Source organism: Narcine bancroftii, chromosome 1 (genome assembly GCF_036971445.1).
Source record: "Narcine bancroftii isolate sNarBan1 chromosome 1, sNarBan1.hap1, whole genome shotgun sequence".
Classification (NCBI taxonomy): Eukaryota; Metazoa; Chordata; class Chondrichthyes; order Torpediniformes; family Narcinidae; genus Narcine; species Narcine bancroftii.
In genome coordinates, this window is record NC_091469.1 from 488,246,270 (window position 1) to 488,272,336 (window position 26,067).

At 45.2% G+C, this 26,067-nt stretch overlaps 1 protein-coding gene and 1 long non-coding RNA gene across 27 annotated transcripts in view; one reads left to right on the forward strand and one right to left on the reverse strand.

Annotated features, from left to right (window-relative positions):
• Positions 1-5,395, forward strand: part of LOC138751974 (uncharacterized) — a 32,847-nt gene extending 27,452 nt beyond the window's left edge. Inside the window, exons 6-7 of the long non-coding RNA XR_011350298.1 lie at positions 2,905-2,970; positions 5,155-5,395. This is a non-coding gene — a long non-coding RNA (uncharacterized lncRNA). The remainder of the gene's footprint in view (positions 1-2,904; positions 2,971-5,154) is intronic.
• The window catches only part of LOC138751971 (uncharacterized), a 157,835-nt gene that overhangs the window by 13,075 nt on the left and 118,693 nt on the right, over positions 1-26,067 (reverse strand). For 24 of the 26 annotated variants that reach the window (XM_069915053.1, XM_069915055.1, XM_069915070.1 and 21 more), the window contains 3 exons: positions 22,409-22,456; positions 16,866-16,916; positions 1,375-1,494 (listed from right to left, as the gene is read on the reverse strand). In XM_069915053.1, the coding sequence (XP_069771154.1) occupies positions 1,493-1,494; positions 16,866-16,916; positions 22,409-22,456 (101 nt within the window). In that variant the 3' untranslated portion in view covers positions 1,375-1,492. The other 2 variants (XM_069915058.1, XM_069915057.1) reach the window with 2 other exon arrangements.

The window sequence follows — 26,067 nt, forward strand, 5'->3', positions numbered from 1 at the left end:
CCACTTGCTGATATCGGGAGAATGCGCCTTCTCCAACTAACACTGTTAGTTGCAAGTGTTACAATCCGGTAATAAAGAACCTTGATTTCGACTCAGTCTGGTGTCTGACTCACTCATTCTCGAACAAAGCAGACCTAACAATTTGTCCCCCTCCTCTAGGATATTTTTACTGGTTTGATTCCTATAATTCCTGTAAATCACATGATTTCAGACAGAAACCAGAATGTTGGAAATTTATCAAGTCAGGTTGTTATCAGGCAACACACAAGAGATAGCCTTTCTCTGTCTTTGCTCAGGGCTAATGGAATCTCAGCTTGACTCTCATTGCCAGGCCACACACATCCTCGTGCCCCACCTCCTCCCCTCACTGTCCTTAGTTTTTGCAACTGTCCCAGCATAAGCACAAACCAAGTTGTTTTTCTGCATTGATATTTTGGTTAATTAATTGATGTGTTAATGCATTTGATGTATTAATCAATAACAGTCTAAACTAGAAAGATACTTAATCCTGCAGTGTTCATTGAACATCCAATTTGAATGATCAGGGATCTTATATAATAAAGGTTGTGCATAATTATCACAGAGTCTTCGCCTTGGCTGCTCAGTTCCTTCCTAAGGATGCAAGGGAGTAAAAGCTGTTACTTTTCTGTGTTATTTTATATTTGGTTCAAGACTAAATTTCTCAATCTATATTGGAGACAGTCTAACCTCTATATCCAAGCAAATCTGGGGTATGCCTGACACACCTGTTTCAGAAACATCGTCTAACCTTGTGGAGAAAGAGAACTCCAGCTCTCTGCATGCATCCATCTTGAACTTATTTCTAAGTTTTAGGAATAGTAGGGAATTAACTGTGGTTCTTTCTCTATCAGGTTGCCCCTGCTTCACATACTTTTGAACAATTGAAACAATGCACAGCCATTTCCTGTTAAATTCGCAGAGGCAATACTGGATAAACCATCCACCAGCAGCACTTGGCTCTGCATTTGTTCAGTTGTCTTTGGCATTTTAATCAATGGTGGGGTGATACTACAGATTCTATCACCAATGTATAGATTGTAGTGTAGAATGATTGTGATTGGCTGAGAGCGTAGCCACGCCTATTGGCAGGTCTTAAAGGGTTGCTCCTAGCCAGACCAGGTCATTCTTTGATTCTTTCGAATCAAGGACCTTCTACAGGTGGGGTCTAGCATTTTAAGATGACTATGTGCATCTGTGGCTCAATGCTGTTTCTCAGCTTTGAAAACAATATTACATTCAGATCATCTCAAGGTAGTGAAAGCACGCCTTTGAATTTGTTTGGAACTGCAAATCATGAGTTTGTGATGTGTGTAAGTGAAGTGTAAGTGCGCCAAATAGGAACATGATACAAACCTTTTTTTAAAAATCCAGATGGATGTGCTGCAGTCAGTCTTCTGGACATAAACCCAATCAGCTTTTCCCAACCATCTTCTATCCAGTAAGAGGATTCAGAGAAGGCTCGCACTGATGATTCTGGAAATGAAAGGGCTATCATATGAAGAGCGTTTGACAGCTCTTGGCCTGTACTCCTTGAAATTTAAGAGAATGAGGTGGGGGGATCTCATTGAAACATTTTGAATGTTGAAAGGCAGGGACAGAGTCGATGTAGAAAGGTTGTTTCCTATATAGTTTAGGACAGGAGGGCAAAAATTCAGGATTGAAGGGCATCCACTTAGAACAGAGATAAAGAGGAATTTCTTTAGTTAGAGAGTGGTGAATCTGTAGAGTGTGATGCCACAGGTGGTTGTGGAGGCCGGGTCATTGGGTGTATTTAAGAAGAAGATTGATAGGTTCTTGATTAACCAGGGCATCAAAAACTATGGGGAGAAAGCCGGGCAATGGGGTTGAGTGGGAAAATGGATCATGAATGAATGGTGGGGTAGACTCGATGGGCTGAATAGCCTATTTCTGCTCCGATGTCTTATGGAATAGCACAACATTCATGCTATCTGGTGACACTTCACTAGAAGTGAGCAAACACTGCAGCAATTCTTTCCATTGACTAAAAAAAGTTCTTGACCTCTGGTCCAGTACCACTAAACATTATTGCAATGTATTAGTGCAGTGGACCTAAAAGTATTGCTAACTTTGCCAAGAATTTATTATAAGAATTCAACAGTCTCAGATGTGCTGTGAGTAAGTTAAATTAGTTGAGGCAGGAGCCTTGGTAATGTCTTTTGCCTTCTCTTGAAATACTTTAGTCTTTTGGCTTGGTATCACACACAAAGTGTTCTTTGCCTGGAAAGTAAAAATTACAACTGTCTTTTCCGTTATTCTCAACTCTTCTTCCAAATTCCATGTGTTTGTCTTTTGAGACTCCCAAAATCAAGATATCATCCAAGTGTGCAGTGAATGTCCTTCATTCCTCTGAAAGATAGTGGTGAATGATTGGTAATATTCTCATTTTGCATGTTGACTATAAAAACATTCTTTGACTAATCATCTAACGCACTCTGTTGAATTCTGTGAAACATGAAAGGCAACAGATGCTGTGATTGTAGTGAAAACACAGAAATACTGGAGGAGCTCAACAGTTCTCACAGTATCCATAAGAGGTAAAGATATAAAACCATCTTTTTGGACCTAAGCCCTTCTTCAAAGTATCTATGACATTTTGGGACTGTCATCGGTTATATATTTTTACTTCCTATGGATGCTGCGAGACCTGCTGAGCTCCTCTAGCTTTTCTGTGTTTTCACTGCTAAATTCTGATCCACTAATCAATTTCTTTCTTTAACAAACTTCTGCACCCTCATTTCACCATCTCATTCATTTTATCCTGAATTCTATCTCTCACTCTCACAACCTCTCCTTCACACTTGTCTGGAGTAATGATTTTATTAGTGATGGTCTACTAAGAGTATTTTGTTCTTTTGTTAACAGCAGGAATTGAACCCCGGATGCAGTTGTGACCAAGATATGAAGTCTGGCAATGTTGTTCCAAAATAAGTAAGTTTTAAAATTCTATTAATAATTATTTTTAAATATTAGACATACTGCATGTTAACAGGCCATTTTGGCCCATGAGTCGGTGCCACCCAATTGACACACAATTAACCAACAACACCGATAGTTTTTGAATTGTGAGGGGGAAAACCCACATAGCACAGGGAGAAGGTACAAACTCTTTACAGACAGCATGGGATTCAAGCATTGGTCCCAACTGCTACACCAACCATGCCTTCACAGTTACCGTGCTATCACACCAAGGTCTCTTTCACCGAGTAATTGGTGTCACACAAACACACTGTGTTGGGCTCGCCACAGTGAATTAACCTGCAGTAGATTGATAGGTCAGATCAGACACTATTTATTGTCATGTATTAAAACAGAAAAGTTATATTACATGAACTTGCCTTCAGTTTGCCATAAGCAGGCAAAGATCTACCACTAGCATGAGCACTGCCTGGCTCCCCTTACAGTTAGGAGAAGCAAAAGAGAATCCCACCAGAGTCATTGAATCCATAGATTCATCTCCCACAGCCTCTGCAGCTGCACAAGACTCCAGTTCAGTTCAAACCCTAGGCAACCCAAGCTGAGATCCAAACCTCCGACACAATGAGGAAGCCTTCAGTGCCCGGGGCCCTTTGGGAGCCCTTCTTGCCCTCAGTTCTGATTCCTGCTTCTCATGAGCCAGTCACCAGCAGCTGGCAGCCTGGTGTGAGTCCTTTGACCTCAAGTCGCTAGCAGCCCTTAGCCTGTGTGAATTCATTGCCCACAAGTCATGAACAATTTGCTGCCTGTATGTGTCCTTCAGCTTCAGAGCCCCTCGCCAGTCCGCCACCATGGTCACCATCCATAGGGTCGTCTCCTCTGCTTCTCCTTCTCCATGGTGGGGGGGGGGGTGTTCTCCCCGTTTCTGGTGTCGTGCACTGATACATTGCTCACCCAGACTCTGCAATTCCTCATGGCCACTGCTGAACAGAGGCATTGCCGTCTTGAACCTATTGCAGCAGGTCCAGCTACACTGCCAGACGTAATGATTAAACAAGAACTTAATGAATGTGAGCTCAGTGTAGAGCAGGATTATATGTTGGAGCATGTCAAGATTAAGAAAAAGGAAGTCCTGGAGCTTCTGAAAAGCATCAGGATAGAGATGTTCCTGAGGCTGGACATGATATACCCCAGGATACTACAGGAAGTGAGGGAAGAGATTGCTGGGCATTGGCGATGATCCTGGCATCCTTCCTAGTCTCATTAGTGGTACCGAAAGATTGGAGCATGGCAAATGGTGTCCCGTTGTTCAAGAGAGGTAATACGGAGGATCTTGGGAATTATAGACCAGTGAGTCCTTATGTCAATGGTGGGCAAATCATTGGAGAAGTTTCTTAGGGATAGTCTTCTCTGGGTTTTGTAAGGGGAAGGGGGCAGGATATGCTTTGTGAAACTAATTACATTTTATGAGGAGGTGATGAAGGTTGAGTGATCGGTGTGGAATAAATGTGTTTCATTAAGACATTTGGAAAAGTTCTAAACAGTACACTGAATCAGAAAGTGATGAAGCACAGGATCTATGGAAACTTGGCTGTGTGAACTCAGAATTGGCCTGCCTACAGAAGGTAGGAGGTGGTAGTAGAATGTCAAGAACTAGTCATGTACGGCAGGGATCTGTTCTCGAACCCCTGCTCTTTGTGATCTTCATAATTGACTTGGGTGAGGATGTGGAAGGTTTGGGTTAGTATGTTTGGAGATGACATGAAGGTTGGAGATACTGTAGATAGTGTAGAGGGAACATAGTCTGGTTGGCAGTCAGTTGTTTGTGGTATTCTTCAGGGGGCGTTGTTGAGGACCTCTTCTTTTTATAGAGTACAGTATGTTTCCAATGATCTAAAACGCTCTGGACCAGATGTGTATCAGTTGACTGGATTTTTTGGCTAACTGAGAAATGGCTTTAAACAGCCCAGTAGCATCAGCAGAAAACTTGTATTGACTATCTCCAATCCCCAACGCCTCCCCACCATGGTCTTTACATGGTCCACAATCCAATGATATCAGAGTAGAACATATATAGTAAGTAAGAGAATACCGAAAATATTCAACAGTGAATAACTGTGGAGGGAGAAATAGTTAATATTTCAGTTTGATGATTTTTCTTTGGAATATCTCTGATAGAATTCTCAACTTTTTCTGCAGGCTTTAGGAGATTGAAAGACTTGAGTGCTATATGTAGAGAGTGAAGATCATGGGGAATAACTCATCCTCATTCACCAAATATCCTGGAAGCCATCTGAACTCAGGGTGCAATAATTTTGTGATCATTTCAATCACCCAACATGTCAATGGTTCTTGTGGAATATCTCAAAGGAGGTAAAAGGCCACATGAATGAGGAAAGGTCATCACAATGTTTGAACTGTGTTTGATTAGCAACGGCAATAAAGGGTCTTTCTCCCAGTTTCAAAATGTTGTAGAAAATCTTCATGATTTCTTTTTTAGATTTTTAATTTTCCTTCTAAGTGACGACAATATCTTTAGATCCTTGGCGCTGAATTTCTGGATAACCTCGGGAATCCGGAAAGAATATGATTTCCTAAATCTTGATTAGGATCATACCTTGAAGCCGGAAATGCTGCGAGACCTCCTGAATTCCTCCGGCATTTCTGTGTTTTATAATGATTGTGTGAATGGCTCCAATTTCTTTTCAATTTCTTACGCTGTAGCACTATCGATCAACCACATTCGACAGAGAGTGGTGATTAATAGGCTTTGATCACCTTAAGACATCAACACATCTGACATGTTACTGGTTCTGTTCCAAGGGAACTGAGGGAGGAATTTGAGCGTAACAATCTTTGTGGGGATTTTCAGGAGGAGGAGTCACAGGTGCAGGGGGCTCATACAGTCAATATATACGGACAGTGCTAATAGCTGTACGTAGAGTGGTTCCACCCCATGTGCATGAACAAAACAAATCTGAGCTCAACAAGGACCAGTTTCTAAACACAATATGCTGGAGGAACTGAACAGATTGAGCAGGAGAAAGTATATGGTCAACATTTTGATTGTGTTTAACTGCAGATTCCAGTCTCTACTGGGTGTTTCTGAGGCCCTTTTCCTGGTCACCAGCTATTTGGTGCTGTTGAAGGTTTAGATTTTGTTGCTCTCAATTTATTCAACCAGTGGTCAATGTGCAGGCTGAAACCTGAAGAGTGGCTGAATAGATTGCTACCTTCCCCAGACTCCATAGCATGGCTGAAAACAAACAGGTGGGAGAGCTCAGAGGGTGAAGCAGTATCTGCAGATGCAAAGGAATGTGGAAGTTTTGCATCAACCCACCTCTCTTGTTTGTCTCTCCTTTCATTCGCTCTTCTATATATTGGCCATCTTCCCTTCACACTTTCAGTCCTTATGCAGGGTGTCTGTTCAAAACTTGGCCCACTCATTTGCCTCCACAGATGCTTCTTAACTCACCAAAACTTTCCACATTTGTTGCTCCAAATTCCAGCATCTCCAGCATTTTGTGTCTGCATGGGAAACCACATCTCTATAGCTGCACAAAACTGTGTTTGGTTCTCAAAAAAGTCATTATAAAAATTTAAATTTAAAATTTTTAATTTTTATATTTCAATTCAGATATACAGCATGGTTACGGGCCTTTTGGCCCACGAGCCCATCCCGCCCAATTATATACAATTGATCTACAGCCCCCAGTACATTTTGAATGGTGGGGGGGGGGGAACTGGAGCCCCCAGGGAAAATCCACGCAGACACGGGGAGAACATACAAACTCCTTACACACCGCATAGGATTCATACCCCGGTCCCGATTGCTGGTCCTGTATCCAGTGTTGCGCTAACTGCTTCGCTAACCGTCCCGCCAAAGTAACAGAGAAATTAAAGATACTGAAAGCCAATAAATCTCCAGGACTGGATAGATCAAAGAACATTACAGCACAGCACAGGCCTTTTGGCCCACAATGTTGTATCGACTTAATAAACGAAACCTTCTCTACCTCAACCCTTTATTTTTCTTTCATTCATGTGCATGAAATCATTTAAATGTCCATATTGCATCATTCTCCTCAACCACCCCTGGAAACACATTCCAGGCAGCCAAAACTCTGTGTAAAAGTAAAATACCCCTAATGTCTCCTCTAAACTTTTCTCCCCTCATCTTGTACATATGCCCCCTGGTATTTGCTCTCTCACACTGTGAAAACGGTTCTGGCTGTCCACCCTATGCCTCTCATAATCTTGTAGACCTCTATCAAGTCTCCTTTCATCCTTTTTTATGCTCCAAAGAGAAAAGTCCCAGCTCTTGCCTCATAAGACACATTCTCCAATCCAGACAACATTCTGGTAAAGCTCCTCTGCACTCTCTCCTTAGCTTCCACATCTTTCCTGTAATGAGATGACCAGAACTGAACACAATATTCCAAATGTGGTCTAACCGGAGGTTCATAGAGCTGTGACATTACCTCTCGACTCTTGGTCTTGATCCTCTAACTAATAAAGGCCAGAATACTATAAGCATTATCAACCTGTGTGGCGACTTTGAGAATCTGTTAAGAATCCTGCCATTAACCATGAATTCTGCCTTCCAAATGACCTGAATGCCAAAATGTTAGAATTGTGACACGTGTCCCTAGATTCTTAAACAATCACCTCAGAACCAGAGCATGTTGTTTACTTGAACTTTCAGAATGTCTTCAACAAGGTTATGGACTCACTGAATCAAACAGCACAGAAATAGGCCTTTCTGCCCATCATAATCATCCTGACCATCAAGGGTCCATTTATTACAAAACCAGGTTTAATGCTCAGACTTAAAATTTCTCATCTTCATATAAATGTTTTTGAGATTCTATCTTCAACCTCCCCTCAGGGACTGTGTTCCAAATTCCACCACTTTCAAGGTAAACATTTGCTAGCTTAAGTCCCCTCCATATCATTTACCCCTTACCTGGAAGGGGGAGTCCTCATCTACGGCTTGCATAGTGGCATCTGCCACTATGTTGTAGCTTGGGCCAGTGGGCAGACCTTGTCTGAGAAGCAAGGGACCCACTGCAAGTAGTAGGAGAATAGGCCAAGGCACCTGCAGAGGGCCTTTAGCGTTGGGGAGAGAGGTAGTTCCATTAATTGGCGCATCCTTGCTGGATCTGGACCGATGACCCCATGGGCCATGATATACCCCGATGGCGAGACGGGTGGTACTGAACACACACTTCTCCTTGATGTAAGTGAGGTTCAGCTCCCCGGCCGTCTGGAAGAATTTCTTCAGGTTAGGATCGTGGTCCTGCTGGTCACAGCTGCAGATAGTGACGTTATCCAGATACGGGAATGTCACCTTCAGCTTGTGCCAGTCGACCATGCGATTTATCTCCCGCTGGAAGACGGAGACCCTGTTCATGACCCCAAAGGGAACTCGGAGGAACTGGTACAGGTGCCCGTCCGCCTTGAAGGTGGTGTAGGGCTTGTCCTTTGGGAGGATGGGGATTTGGTGATAAGGTGACTTCAGGTCAATCGTGGAGAAAACCTGGTAGCAGGCTATCTCGCTGACCATGTTGGCTATCCTTGGCAGGGGGTAGGCATCCAGTTGGGTGTACCGGTTTGTGGTCTGGCTGTAATCCACGACCATCCTTGGCTTACTTCCCCCTTTGACCACCAGGACTTGGGCTCTCCAAGGGCTGTTACTAGGCTCTATGACACCTTCTGCCAGGAGTCGCCGCACCTCCTTGATAAAGTCACCGTCTGCGGCGCAATAGCGCCTACTTCTGCCGGCGATTGGCTTGCAGCCTAGCGTAAGGTGTGTGAAGAGCGCCAGGGGTGGGGGGTTGATGCGTATTGTGGAGAGGCCACAGGTTGGCTGGGGCTGGTAGGTCAGCACGCTGTGTAATGTGAGTGGAAGTTGTGGCCCCCTGAAGGCAAGGGTGACACTCTGCAGGTGGCACTGGAAATCCAGACCCAGGATGACTGGGGCGCAGAGTTTGGGCATGACCAGGAGCCTAAAACCCATGTATGTCTTCCCTCCCACAGTTATATTGGCCGAGCAACGCCCGAGGGTAACAACAGCCTTATCCTTGGTGGCGAGGGCGATCGAGAAGTTGGTGGGGTGGACTTTTAATTTCAGGGAGTGGGCCACGCTCGGGTGAATGAAGCTCTCGGTGCTGCAACTGTCGAACAGGCACTTTGTTTCCTGCCCGTTGACTTGCACATCCATCATAGAGCACCTGAGGTTGTGAGGGTGTGATAGTACAGATCTATCACCAATGTACATAGTGTATATAGTTACTGTATCTAGACTGTGCTTACAGCGATTGGCTGAGAGCTAAGCCACACCTACTGTCTGGGCCTTAAAGGGTTGTGTCCCTAGCCAGGTCGGATCATTCCGGACTGGTCGGCCACCTGTGAAGAGCTCCGGTCTTTTGCTAATAAAAGCCTTGGTTTGGATCAACAAGTCTTTGGTTCTTTCGACGAGCTCTACAATTTTATTAGCAAAAAGAATTTTTTTTGAAAGGGATGGAGCGTTTAACTCGGCCAGAAAAACTTGATATCGACCCACAGTCAGCTACAGCCTTCAAAGCCTTTAAGTTCTGGCTGCTGAACTTTGAAAACTTCCTGAGATTCATTCAGGTAGAGGAGGATAACCAGCGTCTAACAGCATTGCTGTCTATGGTGTCCTTGAGAGTCTACGAGAACATCCAGGATGAGACCACTTACACCGCAGCCATAAAGGTACTGAAGGAACTGTATGATCAACCGGTGAACAGAGTTCATGCCCGGCTCATGCTTGCGTCGAGGAAGCAACAGCCCGGCGAGTCCAGCAGGGCATATTTACAAGTTTTAAAGGCATTGGGCAAGGACTGTAACTGTGTGGACAAAACTGCTGCCGAGATCACTAGCGACCTCGTCCGGGATGCCTATGTGGCCAGGCTCCGATCTAACGAAGTGAGGCTGCGTTTGCTCGAACAAGGGGTAGAAAAACTAGAGGACGTGGCCCGGATTGCAATCACAATGGAGGATGCAGCCTTAAAGTCCACCGAGCTCTCTAGGGACTGGACCCCTCGTTCTGATGTGAGTAGAGTGCCCTTCTACCCTACCACTGACGGCCTGTCGGCTGCTGCTACCCTGCCCCGTGCGAACCCGAAATGTTATTTCTGCGGGAGGGACAAGCACAGCAGGTCCCAGTGCCCAGCAAGAAAAGCCAGGTGCCAGAAGTGCCTTAAAAACGGCCACTTTGCTGCAGTCTGTAGGTCTAAAATGGCCGCCAGCAAACACAGTGCCTCGTGTGAAGCTCAACCGCCACTATCCCATTCAAACTCTTCTTCCCCAGAGCTCTCGTCCAATGAGAGCGAGGGCTCCCCTGCACGGCAACGCCTGACGTCACGGAGACGCCGAACCCGGAAGGGGCAACCCACCGTCGCAACCATGGTGATGGCCTGCCTCTCGCCCCCGTGCGGAACACTTGACACTACTGCCGCTACCGCCGCTGCTGCCGCCGCCACAGACACGCCCGAGGCCGACACTACCGCCGCTGCTGCCGCCGCCACTGCCACACCCGGGGCCGACGCTACCGCCGCTGCTGCCGCCGCCGCCACGGACACCCCCGGGGCCGACGCTACCGCCGCTGCTGCCGCCGCCACGGACACCTCCGGGGCCGACGCTACCGCTGCTGCCGCCGCCGCCACGGACACCCCCGGGGCCGACGCTACCGCCGCTGCTGCCGCCGCCACAGACACCCCCGGGGCCGACGCTACCGCCGCCGCAGCCACCCCCGCGGCCAACCAGGTGCTCACCCTAGCATCCATCGCTGACGACCGCCAGGGCCCGACCGCCAATCGCGAGCAACTACAAACCCCACTACTTACCATTCACCCGCCACAACAGCACTTCCGGGAGGTTCTCCAACCTGCTCCTCGAGCGTTGACTACGTCATCCCGTTGCGTGACGTCATCCCGTTGCGTGACGTAATCGCGCAAAACTCCCCTGTCAACTGCTTCAATAACATTAAACCAGCAATGCTCTCATCCCCTCACCAGAGCAATGGAACTGATTAAAGTGCATGAACACTACACCAATTGCTTATTTGACTCTGGGTCAACTGACAGTTTTATCCAGCCAGATTTGGCCCTCCGTTGGGGACTTGACATTATCCCCACTACCCAGAGGATCTCATTAGCGACGAGGTCGCACTCGACTGGGATAAAGGGGTATTTCATCGCCATGCTGGAAGTACAGGGCGTGACGGTCACCCACTTTAAATTATTCGTCCTTCCCCAATTGTGCGCCCGAGTGTTGCTGGGATTAGACTTCCAGTGTCAGTTCCAAACGGTGTCCCTACACTTTGGGGGACCCCACGCCCCCCTCTTGGTCTGCCATCGCCCCACTCCCGAAGCACCCGAGCAACCCGCCCCCGTGCCCCGGGGCCAATCCTGCGGCCTTTCCACACTCCGGATTGCCCCGCCAGCACTCTTCGCAAACCTCACCCCTGGCTGGAAGCCTGTGGCCACCAAAAGTCGGCAATATAGTTACGAAAACAGGCAATTCATTAGGAGTGAGGTGCGTAGATTGCTGGATGAGGGCATCATCGAACCCAGTTCAAGCCCCTGGAGAGCCCAGGTAGTGGTTGTCAAGAATGGGGAAAAACTACGGATGGTGGTCGACTATAGCCAGACCATTAACCGCTTCACACTCCTGGATGCGTACCCCCTGCCACACATCACGGATGTGGTGAACCAGATCGCCCAGTACCGCATTTTCTCCACTATTGACCTACGTTCGGCCTACCACCAGCTCCCGATCCGCTGCGAGGACCGACCATTCACGGCCTTTGAAGCGAATGGGCGGCTATATCAATTTCTCAGGGTACCATTCGGGGTCACAAATGGTGTCGCGGTCTTCCAGCGGGAAATGGACAGGATGGTGGACCAGAACGGGCTAACCGCTACCTTCCCGTATCTGGACAATATCACCATCTGCGGCCACGACATGCAGGACCATGACGCCAACCTAGACAAATTTCTTCAAACTGCCCGTCAGCTAAACCTGACTTACAATTTGGACAAGTGTGTTTTCCGGACCACACGACTCGCTATTCTAGGTTGTGTGGTGGAAAACGGGATAGTCATGCCAGATCCTGACCACATGCGTCCCTTAATGGACTTACCCCCCCCACATACCCAGAAAGCTCTCAAACGCTGCCTGGGCCTTTTCTCGTATTATGCCCAATGGGTTCCAAACTACGCCGACAAGGCACGTCCTCTTATAAAGACCACCTCTTTACCCCTCTCGACCGAAGCGACAGCGGCTTTCGATCGAATCAAATCTGACATCGCTGCTGCGACGCTGCACGCAATCGATGAGTCTGTCCCGTTTCAAGTCGAGAGCGATGCATCCGACTTCGCCCTGTCAGCCACCTTGAACCAGGCCGGTCGGCCTGTAGCCTTCTTCTCCAGAACCCTCCAGGGTCCGGAGAGTAGACACTCCTCGATCGAGAAGGAGGCCCAGGCCATAGTTGAAGCGGTACGTCGTTGGAGACATTACCTCGCTGGGAGGCGCTTTACACTGTTGACTGATCAACGCGCGGTCTCCTTCATGTTCAGCAACACCCAGCGTGGTAAGATAAAAAACGACAAAATCGCCAGATGGAGAATCGAACTCTCCACCTTTAACTATGACATCCTGTACCGGCCTGGTAAGCTCAACGACCCGCCTGACGCGCTCTCCAGGGGGACGTGCGCCAGCATACAGATGGACAGACTACGGAAACTCCATGAGGCGCTCTGTCATCCAGGGGTCACTAGGTTTGCTCACTTTGTCAAGGCGCGCAACTTACCCTACACAGTTGAGGAGATCCGCTCCATGACCCGAGCCTGTTCGGTGTGCGCCGAATGCAAGCCCCACTTCTTCCGTCCGGATAACTCCCACGTCATCAAAGCCACCCGCCCCTTCGAGCGTCTTAGCGTAGACTTTAAGGGACCCCTACCGTCGACCAACCGTAATACCTACATCCTTACGGCCATCGACGAATACTCCCGCTTCCCATTCGCTGTGGCCTGCCCAGACACCACTGCCACCTCAGTGATACAGGCCCTTCACAGTATTTTCACCATCTTCGGGTACCCCAATTCCATCCACAGTGATAGGGGGTCCTCATTCATGAGTGCAGAGCTGCAACAGTACCTTCTGGAGTGTGGTATTGCTTCAAGCAGGACCACGAGCTATAACCCACGCGGTAATGGCAAGGTTGAGAGGGAGAATGCCACCATATGGAGAGCGGTTACACTGGCTCTCCGGTCTAAAGGTCTCCCCACCTCTCACTGGCAGGAGGTTCTCACTAGTGCCTTACACTCTATCCGCTCCCTCCTATGTACTGCAACAAATGCCACCCCCCACGAAAGGATGTTCCTTTTCCCGAGGAAATCCGAATCGGGAACCACTGTACCGGCATGGCTCACCGTCCCTGGCCCTGTCCTTTTGCGACGCCACATACGGCACTCAAAGAACAACCCCTTGGTCGACCGAGTGACTCTACTCCACGCGAACCCACATTACGCATACGTGGAGTTCCCAGACGGGCGGGAGGACACTGTTTCGGTGCGGGACCTAGCTCAGGACGCGGTAGACCCAGCAAACCCCCCAACTCCTTATGCTCCAGGCCCCGTGCCGCAACAGAAGGACCAACAGCACCCCAATGACTCGGGCCACCCTGCCGACAAAACGACTGGGGAATTGAGCGACGGAGCAGTCGCACCCGATGAGCCCGCTGGCGACACCACTCCAGCGACCCCAATCCCGGCACCACGGCGGTCACGCCGGATGGTCAGACCCCCTGACCGCTACAGTCCTTGACCTACCCCTTCCTTTTCATTCTCTCCCTCGTTTTTGTTTTTTTTTTCCAGGGTCAATTCTCCAAGAAGGGGTGAATGTGATAGTACAGATCTATCACCAATGTACATAGTGTATATAGTTACTGTATCTAGACTGTGCTTACAGCGATTGACTGAGAGCTAAGCTACACCTATTGTTTGGGCCTTAAAGGGTTGTGTCCCTAGCCAGGTCGGATCATTCCGGACTGGTCGGCCACCTGTGAAGAGCTCCAGTCTTTTGCTAATAAAAGCCTTGGTTTGGATCAACAAGTCTTTGGTTCTTTCGACGAGCTCTACAAGGAGTGAGCAAGGAAGATTGATGAAGTTTGCATATATTTGATGTTATGAAAGTGGGTTTTAGAAAAATGTTTCACAAGATGGTATGTGGCAGCAAATAAAAATAAAAACCCACTGGAAAAATGGGAAACTGTTTTCTTTCTTTTTCAATCATTTTATTAATCATCTAATACATGAGGAGAATAGGAGTAGATAATCAAAAGGGAAAAATATCACTATATAACATCATATAACATGCTTGTAAAGCCTTTGCATCCTCTGGTTTTATTGTTGGCTAAGAAAGAATCTTGTTCATGTGGGCCCTTGCGATTTTATGTTCATTGCCATAATGAGGATATAATAATTCTTTTGCCCTTTTAAAACCTTGTGGATTCATATATTGGCAACTTTTGAGTAACTCCTGTCCTTCAGTACACTGTTTCATGTATACAGACGATCTTTGGCATTTTTAGTATTACTTACAATGTGATGTTCAAAGGATTTCATGAACGTCAGATATTGTAATGGATCTCCATTAAAAACTGGAATTTAATTCTTGATTCATTTAATTCATAATTCATATGAACCTTGTTACTGCACTAACAGCAGAAATTTCATTTTACTTTGCTATGAGTGATAATATATTGTCCACCATGGCTTGCGACTGGCTGTCTTGTTGTGAATGGAGCATATGCAACTTGAACTGGAGCCATAGATGTAGGACCTTGAGTTGTAAGTGATGGCATTGATGGGGATTCTTGGAATGTAAGTGATAGCATTGGTGGAGATCCTGGTTCCTCAGCAACATGAAGAAACATCAATTGTTGAGTATGATCAACTCACATTGATTAACCTTTTTGATTCTCCTTTTGGGAAGATTCATAAATTGCGCTCTTCAAAGAGATTGAATGTTGCTAGCTCTTTCCACAGGGTTGGTCAATGACATTCGAGCACTCATCAGCGCCACCCATGGCTCCTTGCTCAAGTAGACCTCATTTCATGTGGCTGCAGTACCCATTGATCTGCTGAGTCAATTCTTTCATTTAAGAGGAGGCTGGATATATACATGGATAAGAGGGGGTAGAGGGTTATGGGCAGAGAATAGGCAGGGGGAGCTAGCGGAGTTGTTTGAGTAAACTGGTGTGGACTTGCAGGGCCAAGATGGCCTGTTTCCACGCCATAAACTGTTATATGTTATATATATATATATATATTGTATACCACCACAATTAATGAATATGTTCTTTCCTCCTCAAGCAGAAATCTTCAAAAAAAGTTATTATATAAAACCCCACCTAATGTAAAAAAAGAAAAAGACTGGGCAGCCTGTCCTGAGAATTTATTAATAACACTTAATTGCCTGGTCTTCATCAACAAAGAGAAAAGAAGTAAAATATGGTCCAGAAGGAAATATAATCATACTAAGTCATATGGAAGTAATTTACAAAAGGTTGCCAAGTCTCTTCAAATTTAACAGACGTATCAAATATACGAATCTAACTTGCTCTAAACTTAAACATGACATAATTTGAAAGAGCCACTGAGTCAAAGTAGGTGGATTAGCATCCTTCCATTTAAATAAGATAATTCTTCTAGTTAGCAACCCGATATGTGGAAGTGGGAACTCATCCCACTTCTGGAAGTATAAACTGTTTGTTGCTGTAGTCCTAACATGAAAGGTTAGGTAATAAATGCACGTGTATTGTCACAAGAAACTACACAGACCTTCCTGTTCTTTGTTTCCTACTGCAAAATGTTCATCATAAAGAAATGTTGTCCATGAAACAGTACCATTTCTGAGCTCTCCCATGCCACAATAATCTCTGCATGTGACAAAACCATCTTTTTATCTCAGATTTCAAAGTTATGTCAGAGTACATATATAATATCACATACCACACTGAGATTTGTTCTCCTGTGGGCCAGGCAGAATTACTACTTATTGGTAGTGCAATAAAAAATGTACACAGCTCTTTAACAGATAACGAATGTAAACAAAGTGCAATGCAGAGAAAATTTAAAAATCTATAAAGTAAGAGTCCTTAAATGAGTAAATTTGCACAGGTTTATTTTATCTATCTGTCTGTTATCTATCTAGCAAAATCAGAGGTTGCTATACTAACTATGCTCCCTCAGTCCTGATCCAAAGTCCCTTCTTACTTGTGCACTTTATTGATTTTCTTTTTGTTCTCTCTGTATTGCACAGTCAGTTTGTTTACATTTGTTATCTGTTCACAGTACTGTGTACAGTTTTTTTTGCACTACCAATAAGTGGTAATTCTGCCTGGCCCAAAGGAAAAAGAATCTCAGTGTGGTGTGTGATGTCATGTATGGACTCTGACAATAAATCTGAAATCTTCTTTCCAAGGTTTAAAACTTATTAAAGTGTAGTTTAACCTGGCCTCCATTTCATCAAAGAGGAGGTGGTGGTCTCAGCAGGTCAGGGAGCATCTGTGGAGAGAAATGACACTTACATGTTTTGGGTCAGAACCCATCCTTGCGAGGGTCCTAACCCAAAGTTTTGATAGTCCATTCCTTCCCAAAGATTCTGCTTGACCCTGCTGAATACCTCCAACTCCTCTTTGCTTGTCCAAGATTTCTCCTGGTCTCTGTTTACCTTGATGGGAAAACATCCTTAATTGTGGACATGAATCATTTTTAAGTTTCACATTGAATGTCAAATATCCAAAATCTTTCCAAACACATTTTATCCGGAACAGAACTCAATTCTTTAAGCTAAATGTTATTTTCAGCTGGACTTACAAAATGTTGAATCTGGTAGACGTAGTGGTGCTACAGGCAGAGGATATACATCTATAAAAGAAGAGAAAAGATTTACATGTCCACATTTAACATGAGAAAAATATTGACAGCATAAAGATGTTAATAATATTAAATTTGTTTTAGAAAATTTACTGTGGAGTTCAGATCAGTAGCTCATTTCCATTCTACACCATCATGCTTTTTTGATGTTACCTTCAGAACAACTATAAGGTCAGAATTAGGATTTATTGTCCTGAAACCTGGAGTTTTGGGGCAGCGTCATAGAGCAAACATTCATATTACAACCATCTTACAACATGACTATTAAAAAAATTGTGCATGAAAAGTGTCTTTGGTTCATTGATTATTCAGACAGTGGGGAAGAAGGTGTCCTTGTGCCATTGAGTGCAGAGTGAACAGGGCAAGGCTGGGTGGTGAGGGTCTTTGAGGATAGAGGTTGCTTTTTTAAGTCACCGCCTCATGTAGATGTCCTCAATGGAGTGAAGACTGGTGCCTGTGATGGTCGCAGGCTGAGTTAAAAACCCTCTGGAGTTTATTCTTGTCCTGAGAGTAGTACAAAGCAGTGGTGCAACCAGTGATTATTGGGGGATCAGATGTGGAGAGGGTGAGAAATTTAAGTTCTTTGGAGTCACCATCTCGGAGCACCTTTCCTGGACACAACACACTAATGGCACCATGAAAAAAAGCACATTAGCACCTCTCCTTCCTCTGGAGTAACTGGAGGTTTAGTATGACATCAGAAACCCTGACAAATTTTGACAGATATGTGTTGGAAAGTGTGCTGACTGGCTGCATCACAGTCTGGTATGGGGATACCAATACCCCTGAGCATAAAGCCCTCCAAAAGATAGTGGTCACAGCCCAGGACATCACAGGCAAAACCATCTCCACCATTAAGAACATCTACAAGGAACACTGCCATCAGATAGCTCCAGGTCCAGGAACAGCTGCTCCCCCTCCACCATCAGACTCCTCAGCAACAAACTCAATCAGGGGCTCTTGCAATTTATTGATTTTTAAAATTCTCTCTGTATTGCACAGTCAGTTTATTTACATTTCTTTGTTAACATGTGTACGCTCTGTACAGCTTTTTTGGATTAACAACAATTAGTAATTCTATCTTGTCCAGAGGAAAATAGTCTCAGTATTAAAAGTGACGTCATATATGTACTCAAGACAATAAATCTGAATCTAAAAAAATGTGGCCCACCGAGTCTGCGCTGAACACCTATTAACTCTAATCCTGTATAAATTATATATTTTTAATTCTCCCCGCAACCCTACACAAGTTGCAGTTGATTCCTTAAAATGATCTCTAGAAAATATCATATCTTTGGACTAACTCTTGTAGAATGATCCTTTTAATGCCTAGTCCTCTGGGTTTCCATAATGCTGCTTAACCAAGTAACACCACCAACCTCTAGAGGCATAAAAGGTGTCAAATTCAACATCATTGGAATTGTGACTAAAGTCAAGTGCCAAGTTGATGTATCAAATGCTCAAATACCTCCCAACATCTGTTGCTGAAACAAATCCAAAAATCTTTCAAGTTAAGGTCACTTATAGCTTACTGGGAAGCAGTGAGATCTGTGAGATCAAGTTAAGGTCACTTATAACTTATTGGGAAGCGGTGAGATCAAGTTAAGGTCACTTATAACTTACTGGGAAGCGGTGAGATCTGTGATATCAAGTTAAGGTCACTTATAACTTACTGGGAAGTGGTGAGATCTGTGAGATCAAGTTAAGGTCACTTATAACTTATTGGGAAGCGGTGAGATCAAGTTAAGGTCACTTATAACTTATTGGGAAGCGGTGAGATCTGTGAGATCAAGTTAAGGTCACTTATAACTTACTGGGAAGCATTGAGATCTGTGAGATCAAGTTAAGGTCACTTATAACTTACTGGGAAGCGGTGAGATCTGTGAGATCAAGTTAAGGTCACTTATAACTTATTGGGAAGCGGTGAGATCAAGTTAAGGTCACTTATAACTTACTGGGAAGCGGTGAGATCTGTGATATCAAGTTAAGGTCACTTATAACTTACTGGGAAGTGGTGAGATCTGTGAGATCAAGTTAAGGTCACTTATAACTTATTGGGAAGCGGTGAGATCAAGTTAAGGTCACTTATAACTTATTGGGAAGCGGTGAGATCTGTGAGATCAAGTTAAGGTCACTTATAACTTACTGGGAAGTGGTGAGATCTGTGAGATCAACTTAAGGTCACTTATAACTTATTGGGAAGTGGTGAGATCAAGTTAAGGTCACTTATAACTTATTGGGAAGCGGTGAGATCTGTGAGATCAAGTTAAGGTCACTTATAACTTACTGGGAAGCGGTGAGATCTGTGAGATCAAGTTAAGGTCACTTATAACTTACTGGGAAGTGGTGAGATCTGTGAGATAAAGTTAAGGTCACTTATAACTTACTGGGAAGTGGTGAGATCTGTGAGATAAAGTTAAGGTCACTTATAACTTACTGGGAAGTGGTGAGATCAAGTTAAGGTCACTTATAACTTACTGGGAAGCGGTGAGAACTGTGAGATCAATTTAAGGTCACTTATAACTTACTGGGAAGCGGTGAGATCTGTGAGATCAAATTAAGGTCATTTATAACTTACTGGGAAGCGGTGAGATCTGTGAGATCAAGTTAAGGTCTCTTATAACTTTCTGGGAAGCGGTGAGATCTGTGAGATCAAGTTAAGGTCACTTATAACTTTCTGGGAAGCGGTGAGATCTGTGAGATCAAATTAAGGTCACTTATAACTTTCTGGGAAGCGGTGAGATCTGTGAGATCAAGTTAAGGTAACTTATAACTTTCTGGGAAGCGGTGAGATCTGTGAGATCAAATTAAGGTCACTTATAACTTTCTGGGAAGCGGTGAGAACTGTGAGATCAAATTAAGGTCACTTATAACTTACTGGGAAGCGGTGAGATCTGTGAGATCAATTTAAGGTCACTTATAACTTACTGGGAAGCGGTGAGATCTGTGAGATCAAATTAAGGTCATTTATAACTTACTGGGAAGCGGTGAGATCTGAGAGATCAAGTTAAGGTCTCTTATAACTTTCTGGGAAGCGGTGAGATCTGTGAGATCAAGTTAAGGTCACTTATAACTTACTGGGAAGCGGTGAGATCTGAGAGATCAAGTTAAGGTCACTTATAACTTTCTGGGAAGCGGTGAGATCTGTGAGATCAAGTTAAGGTCACTTATAACTTTCTGGGAAGCGGTGAGATCTGTGAGATCAAATTAAGGTCACTTATAACTTTCTGGGAAGCGGTGAGAACTGTGAGATCAAATTAAGGTCACTTATAACTTACTGGGAAGCGGTGAGATCTGTGAGATCAATTTAAGGTCACTTATAACTTACTGGGAAGCGGTGAGATCTGTGAGATCAAATTAAGGTCATTTATAACTTACTGGGAAGCGGTGAGATCTGAGAGATCAAGTTAAGGTCTCTTATAACTTACTGGGAAGCGGTGAGATCTGTGAGATCAAGTTAAGGTCACTTATAACTTACTGGGAAGCGGTGAGATCTGTGAGATCAAGTTAAGGTCACTTATAACTTATTGGGAAGCGGTGAGATCAAGTTAAGGTCACTTATAACTTACTGGGAAGCGGTGAGATCTGTGAGATCAAGTTAAGGTCACTTATAACTTACTGGGAAGCGGTGAGATCTGTGAGATCAAGTTAAGGTCACTTATAACTTATTGGGAAGCGGTGAGATCAAGTTAAGGTCACTTATAACTTACTGGGAAGCGGTGAGATCTGTGATATCAAGTTAAGGTCACTTATAACTTACTGGGAAGTGGTGAGATCTGTGAGATCAAGTTAAGGTCACTTATAACTTATTGGGAAGCGGTGAGATCAAGTTAAGGTCACTTATAACTTATTGGGAAGCGGTGAGATCTGTGAGATCAAGTTAAGGTCACTTATAACTTACTGGGAAGTGGTGAGATCTGTGAGATCAAGTTAAGGTCACTTATAACTTATTGGGAAGCGGTGAGATCAAGTTAAGGTCACTTATAACTTATTGGGAAGCGGTGAGATCTGTGAGATCAAGTTAAGGTCACTTATAACTTACTGGGAAGCGGTGAGATCTGTGAGATCAAGTTAAGGTCACTTATAACTTACTGGGAAGTGGTGAGATCTGTGAGATAAAGTTAAGGTCACTTATAACTTACTGGGAAGTGGTGAGATCTGTGAGATAAAGTTAAGGTCACTTATAACTTACTGGGAAGTGGTGAGATCAAGTTAAGGTCACTTATAACTTACTGGGAAGCGGTGAGAACTGTGAGATCAATTTAAGGTCACTTATAACTTACTGGGAAGCGGTGAGATCTGTGAGATCAAATTAAGGTCATTTATAACTTACTGGGAAGCGGTGAGATCTGTGAGATCAAGTTAAGGTCTCTTATAACTTTCTGGGAAGCGGGGAGATCTGTGAGATCAAGTTAAGGTCACTTATAACTTTCTGGGAAGCGGTGAGATCTGTGAGATCAAATTAAGGTCACTTATAACTTTCTGGGAAGCGGTGAGATCTGTGAGATCAAGTTAAGGTCACTTATAACTTTCTGGGAAGCGGTGAGATCTGTGAGATCAAATTAAGGTCACTTATAACTTTCTGGGAAGCGGTGAGAACTGTGAGATCAAATTAAGGTCACTTATAACTTACTGGGAAGCGGTGAGATCTGTGAGATCAATTTAAGGTCACTTATAACTTACTGGGAAGCGGTGAGATCTGTGAGATCAAATTAAGGTCATTTATAACTTACTGGGAAGCGGTGAGATCTGAGAGATCAAGTTAAGGTCTCTTATAACTTTCTGGGAAGCGGTGAGATCTGTGAGATCAAGTTAAGGTCACTTATAACTTACTGGGAAGCGGTGAGATCTGAGAGATCAAGTTAAGGTCACTTATAACTTTCTGGGAAGCGGTGAGATCTGTGAGATCAAGTTAAGGTCACTTATAACTTTCTGGGAAGCGGTGAGATCTGTGAGATCAAATTAAGGTCACTTATAACTTTCTGGGAAGCGGTGAGAACTGTGAGATCAAATTAAGGTCACTTATAGCTTACTGGGAAGCGGTGAGATCTGTGAGATCAATTTAAGGTCACTTATAACTTACTGGGAAGCGGTGAGATCTGTGAGATCAAATTAAGGTCATTTATAACTTACTGGGAAGCGGTGAGATCTGAGAGATCAAGTTAAGGTCTCTTATAACTTTCTGGGAAGCGGTGAGATCTGTGAGATCAAGTTAAGGTCACTTATAACTTACTGGGAAGCGGTGAGATCTGAGAGATCAAGTTAAGGTCACTTATAACTTACTGGGAAGCGGTGAGATCTGAGAGATCAAGTTAAGGTCTCTTATAACTTTCTGGGAAGCGGTGAGATCTGAGAGATCAAGTTAAGGTCTCTTATAACTTTCTGGGAAGCGGTGAGATCTGTGAGATCAAGTTAAGGTCATTTATAACTTACTGGGAAGCGGTGAGATCTGTGAGATCAAGTTAAGGTCACTTATAACTTACTGGGAAGCGGTGAGATCTGCGCTTCAATTCCATCCCTTGGAATGTGTGCTGTTAAAGGGAGAAAGTGATTTCAGTGCTCAATGAAAATTCATTTCTCTGTTCACTCACAAGGAATTTACCTTTTTGCATGAATAATGTAAGAAATATTCTGATAATATTTTGCAAAATCGTTCAGTTATACACAAACAAAACATATGAAAAGTGAAATGCTCCAGATGTTGTAAATCAAGTATATAAAAAACATAACTGGGACTATTCAGTAAATATTCTGCAATTTCTCTGGAGGAAAGACCATTGACCTGAATGGTTCTTTGTTTCTTTTTCCAAAAATGCTGCTGAATACAAGATCCAATTAAATAGAAATACAAGTAGTGTCATAAGAATTTAATTTTTTTTCTGTGTTCATATCGGCACGATTTATGTAGAGGTTATCACGATGCTGTAACAGCGCCAGTGAACAGGGTCAAAACTGATGCCATCGGTCAGGAGTTGGCACATTCTCCCCATGTCTGCGTGGGTTTCCCGTAGGGGCTCCAGTTTTCCTCCCACCCCTTCAGGTGCTTTGGGTGTAATTGGCTGAATGAGCCAGAAGGGCCTGCTATCATACAGTTTGTCTAATTTTTTAAAATTGAATTTAAATTTACAAACATTTCTCACTATTCTGAATTGGTAAGTTTAGAGTACCTTATAACAAATACACCATCCCATGAATTAATAAACAATTCAATATTTTTGTTCTTATGGATTGAATGATCCATATCACCCTTAGTATTTGGGGAATTGATCTTTGGCTTGGCTTCGCGGACGAAGATTTATGGAGGGGGTAAAAAGTCCACGTCAGCTGCAGGCTCGTTTGTGGCTGACCAGTCCGATGCGGGACAGGCAGACACGATTGCAGCGGTTGCAAGGGAAAATTGGTGGGTTGGGGTTGGGTGTTGGGTTTTTCCTCCTTTGCCTTTTGTCAGTGAGGTGGGCTCTGCGGTCTTCTTCAAAGGAGGTTGCTGCCCGCCAAACTGTGAGGCGCCAAGATGCACGGTTTGAGGCGTTATCAGCCCACTGGCGGTGGTCAATGGGGCAGGCACCAAGAGATTTCTTTAGGCAGTCCTTGTACCTTTTCTTTGGTGCACCTCTGTCACGGTGGCCAGTGGAGAGCTCGCCATATAATACGATCTTGGGAAGGCGATGGTCCTCCATTCTGGAGACGTGACCCATCCATCGCAGCTGGATCTTCAGCAGCGTGGACTCGATGCTGTCGACCTCTGCCATCTCGAGTACTTCGACGTTAGGGGTGTGAGCGCTCCAATGGATGTTGAGGATGGAGCGGAGACAACGCTGGTGGAAGCGTTCTAGGAGCCGTAGGTGGTGCCGGTAGAGGACCCATGATTCGGAGCCGAACAGGAGTGTGGGTATGACAACGGCTCTGTATACGCTTATCTTTGTGAGGTTTTTCAGTTGGTTGTTTTTCCAGACTCTTTTGTGTAGTCTTCCAAAGGCGCTATTTGCCTTGGCGAGTCTGTTGTCTATCTCATTGTCGATCCTTGCATCTGATGAAATGGTGCAGCCGAGATAGGTAAACTGGTTGACCGTTTTGAGTTTTGTGTGCCCGATGGAGATGTGGGGGGGCTGGTAGTCATGGTGGGGAGCTGGCTGATGGAGGACCTCAGTTTTCTTCAGGCTGACTTCCAGGCCAAACATTTTGGCAGTTTCCGCAAAGCAGGACGTCAAGCGCTGAAGAGCTGGCTCTGAATGGGCAACTAAAGCGGCATCATCTGCAAAGAGTAGTTCACGGACAAGTTTCTCTTGTGTCTTGGTGTGAGCTTGCAGGCGCCTCAGATTGAAGAGACTGCCATCCGTGCGGTACTGGATGTAAACAGCGTCTTCATTGTTGGGGTCTTTCATGGCTTGGTTCAGCATCATGCTGAAGAAGATTGAAAAGAGGGTTGGTGCCAGAACACAGCCTTGCTTCACGCCATTGTTAATGGAGAAGGGTTCAGAGAGCTCATTGCTGTATCTGACCCGACCTTGTTGATTTTCGTGCAGTTGGATAATCATGTTGAGGAACTTTGGGGGACATCCGATGCGCTCTAGTATTTGCCAAAGCCCTTTCCTGCTCACGGTGTCAAAGGCTTTGGTGAGGTCAACAAAGGTGATGTAGAGTCCTTTGTTTTGTTCTCTGCACTTTTCTTGGAGCTGTCTGAGGGCAAAGACCACGTCAGTGGTTCCTCTGTTTGCGCGAAAGCCGCACTGTGATTCTGGGAGAATATTCTCGGCGACACTAGGTATTATTCTATTTAGTAGAATCCTAGCGAAGATTTTGCCTGCAATGGAGAGCAACGTGATTCCCCTGTAGTTTGAGCAGTCTGATTTCTCGCCTTTGTTTTTGTACAGGGTGATGATGGTGGCATCACGAAGATCCTGAGGCAGTTTACCTTGGTCCCAACAAAGCTTGAAAAACTCATGCAGTTTGGCATGCAGAGTTTTGCCGCCAGCCTTCCAGACTTCTGGGGGGATTCCATCCATACCTGCTGCTTTGCCACTTTTCAGTTGTTCGATTGCCTTATATGTCTCATCCAGGGTGGGAACCTCATCCAGCTCTAGCCTTAGGGGCTGTTGAGGGAGCTGGAGCAGGGCGGAATCTTGGACTGAGCGGTTGGTACTGAAAAGAGATTGGAAGTGTTCTGACCATCGGTTGAGGATGGAGATCTTGTCGCTGAGGAGGACTTTGCCGTCTGAGCTGCGCAGCGGGCTTTGGACTTGGGGTGAGGGGCCGTACACAGCCTTTAGAGCCTCGTAGAAACCCCTGAAGTCGCCAATGTCCGCGCTGAGCTGTGTTCGTTTGGCGAGGCTAGTCCACCACTCATTTTGGATCTCCCGGAGTTTGCGCTGAAGATGGCTGCATGCGCGACGGAAGGCTTGTTTCTTCTCTGGACAGGACGGCTTTGTAAGGTGAGCCTGGTGGGCAGCTCGCTTCTTTGCCAGCAGCTCCTGGATTTCCTGGCTGTTTTCGTCAAACCAGTCCTTGTTTTTCCTGGAGGAGAAGCCCAGTACCTCTTCAGTGGACTGCAGTATGGTAGTCTTCAACTGATCCCAGAGGGTTTCAGGGGACGGGTCCGTGAGGCGGGTTGCAACGTCGAGCTTTGCTTTGAGGTTTGCCTGGAAGTTTCCTCTCGCTTCGTCTGACTGCAGGTTTCCAACATTGAACCTCTTTCTGGGGGCTTTATTGTTCCTGGGCTTTGGCTTGAAGTGAAGGTTGAGCTTGCAGCGAACCAGCCGGTGGTCAGTGTGGCATTCCGCGCTAGGCATGACCCTGGTGTGGAGCACATCTTGTTTGTCTCTTTCTCGCACCAGGACGTAGTCCAGGAGGTGCCAGTGTTTGGATCGGGGATGCATCCAGGTGGTCTTAAGGCTGTCCCTCTGCTGAAAAAGGGTGTTTGTAATGACAAGCCGCTGTTCTGCGCAGAGCTCCAACAGGAGGCGCCCATTGTCGTTGCACTTGCCGACGCCATGCTTGCCCAGGATTCCTGGCCAGGTTTCTGAGTCTTTGCCGACACGAGCGTTGAAGTCGCCCAGGATGACAACCTTGTCGGCTGTAGGGGTACGTTGGATGAGGTTGCGCAGGTCGGTGTAGAACTTGTTCTTTTCTGCTGGTTCCGCCTGGA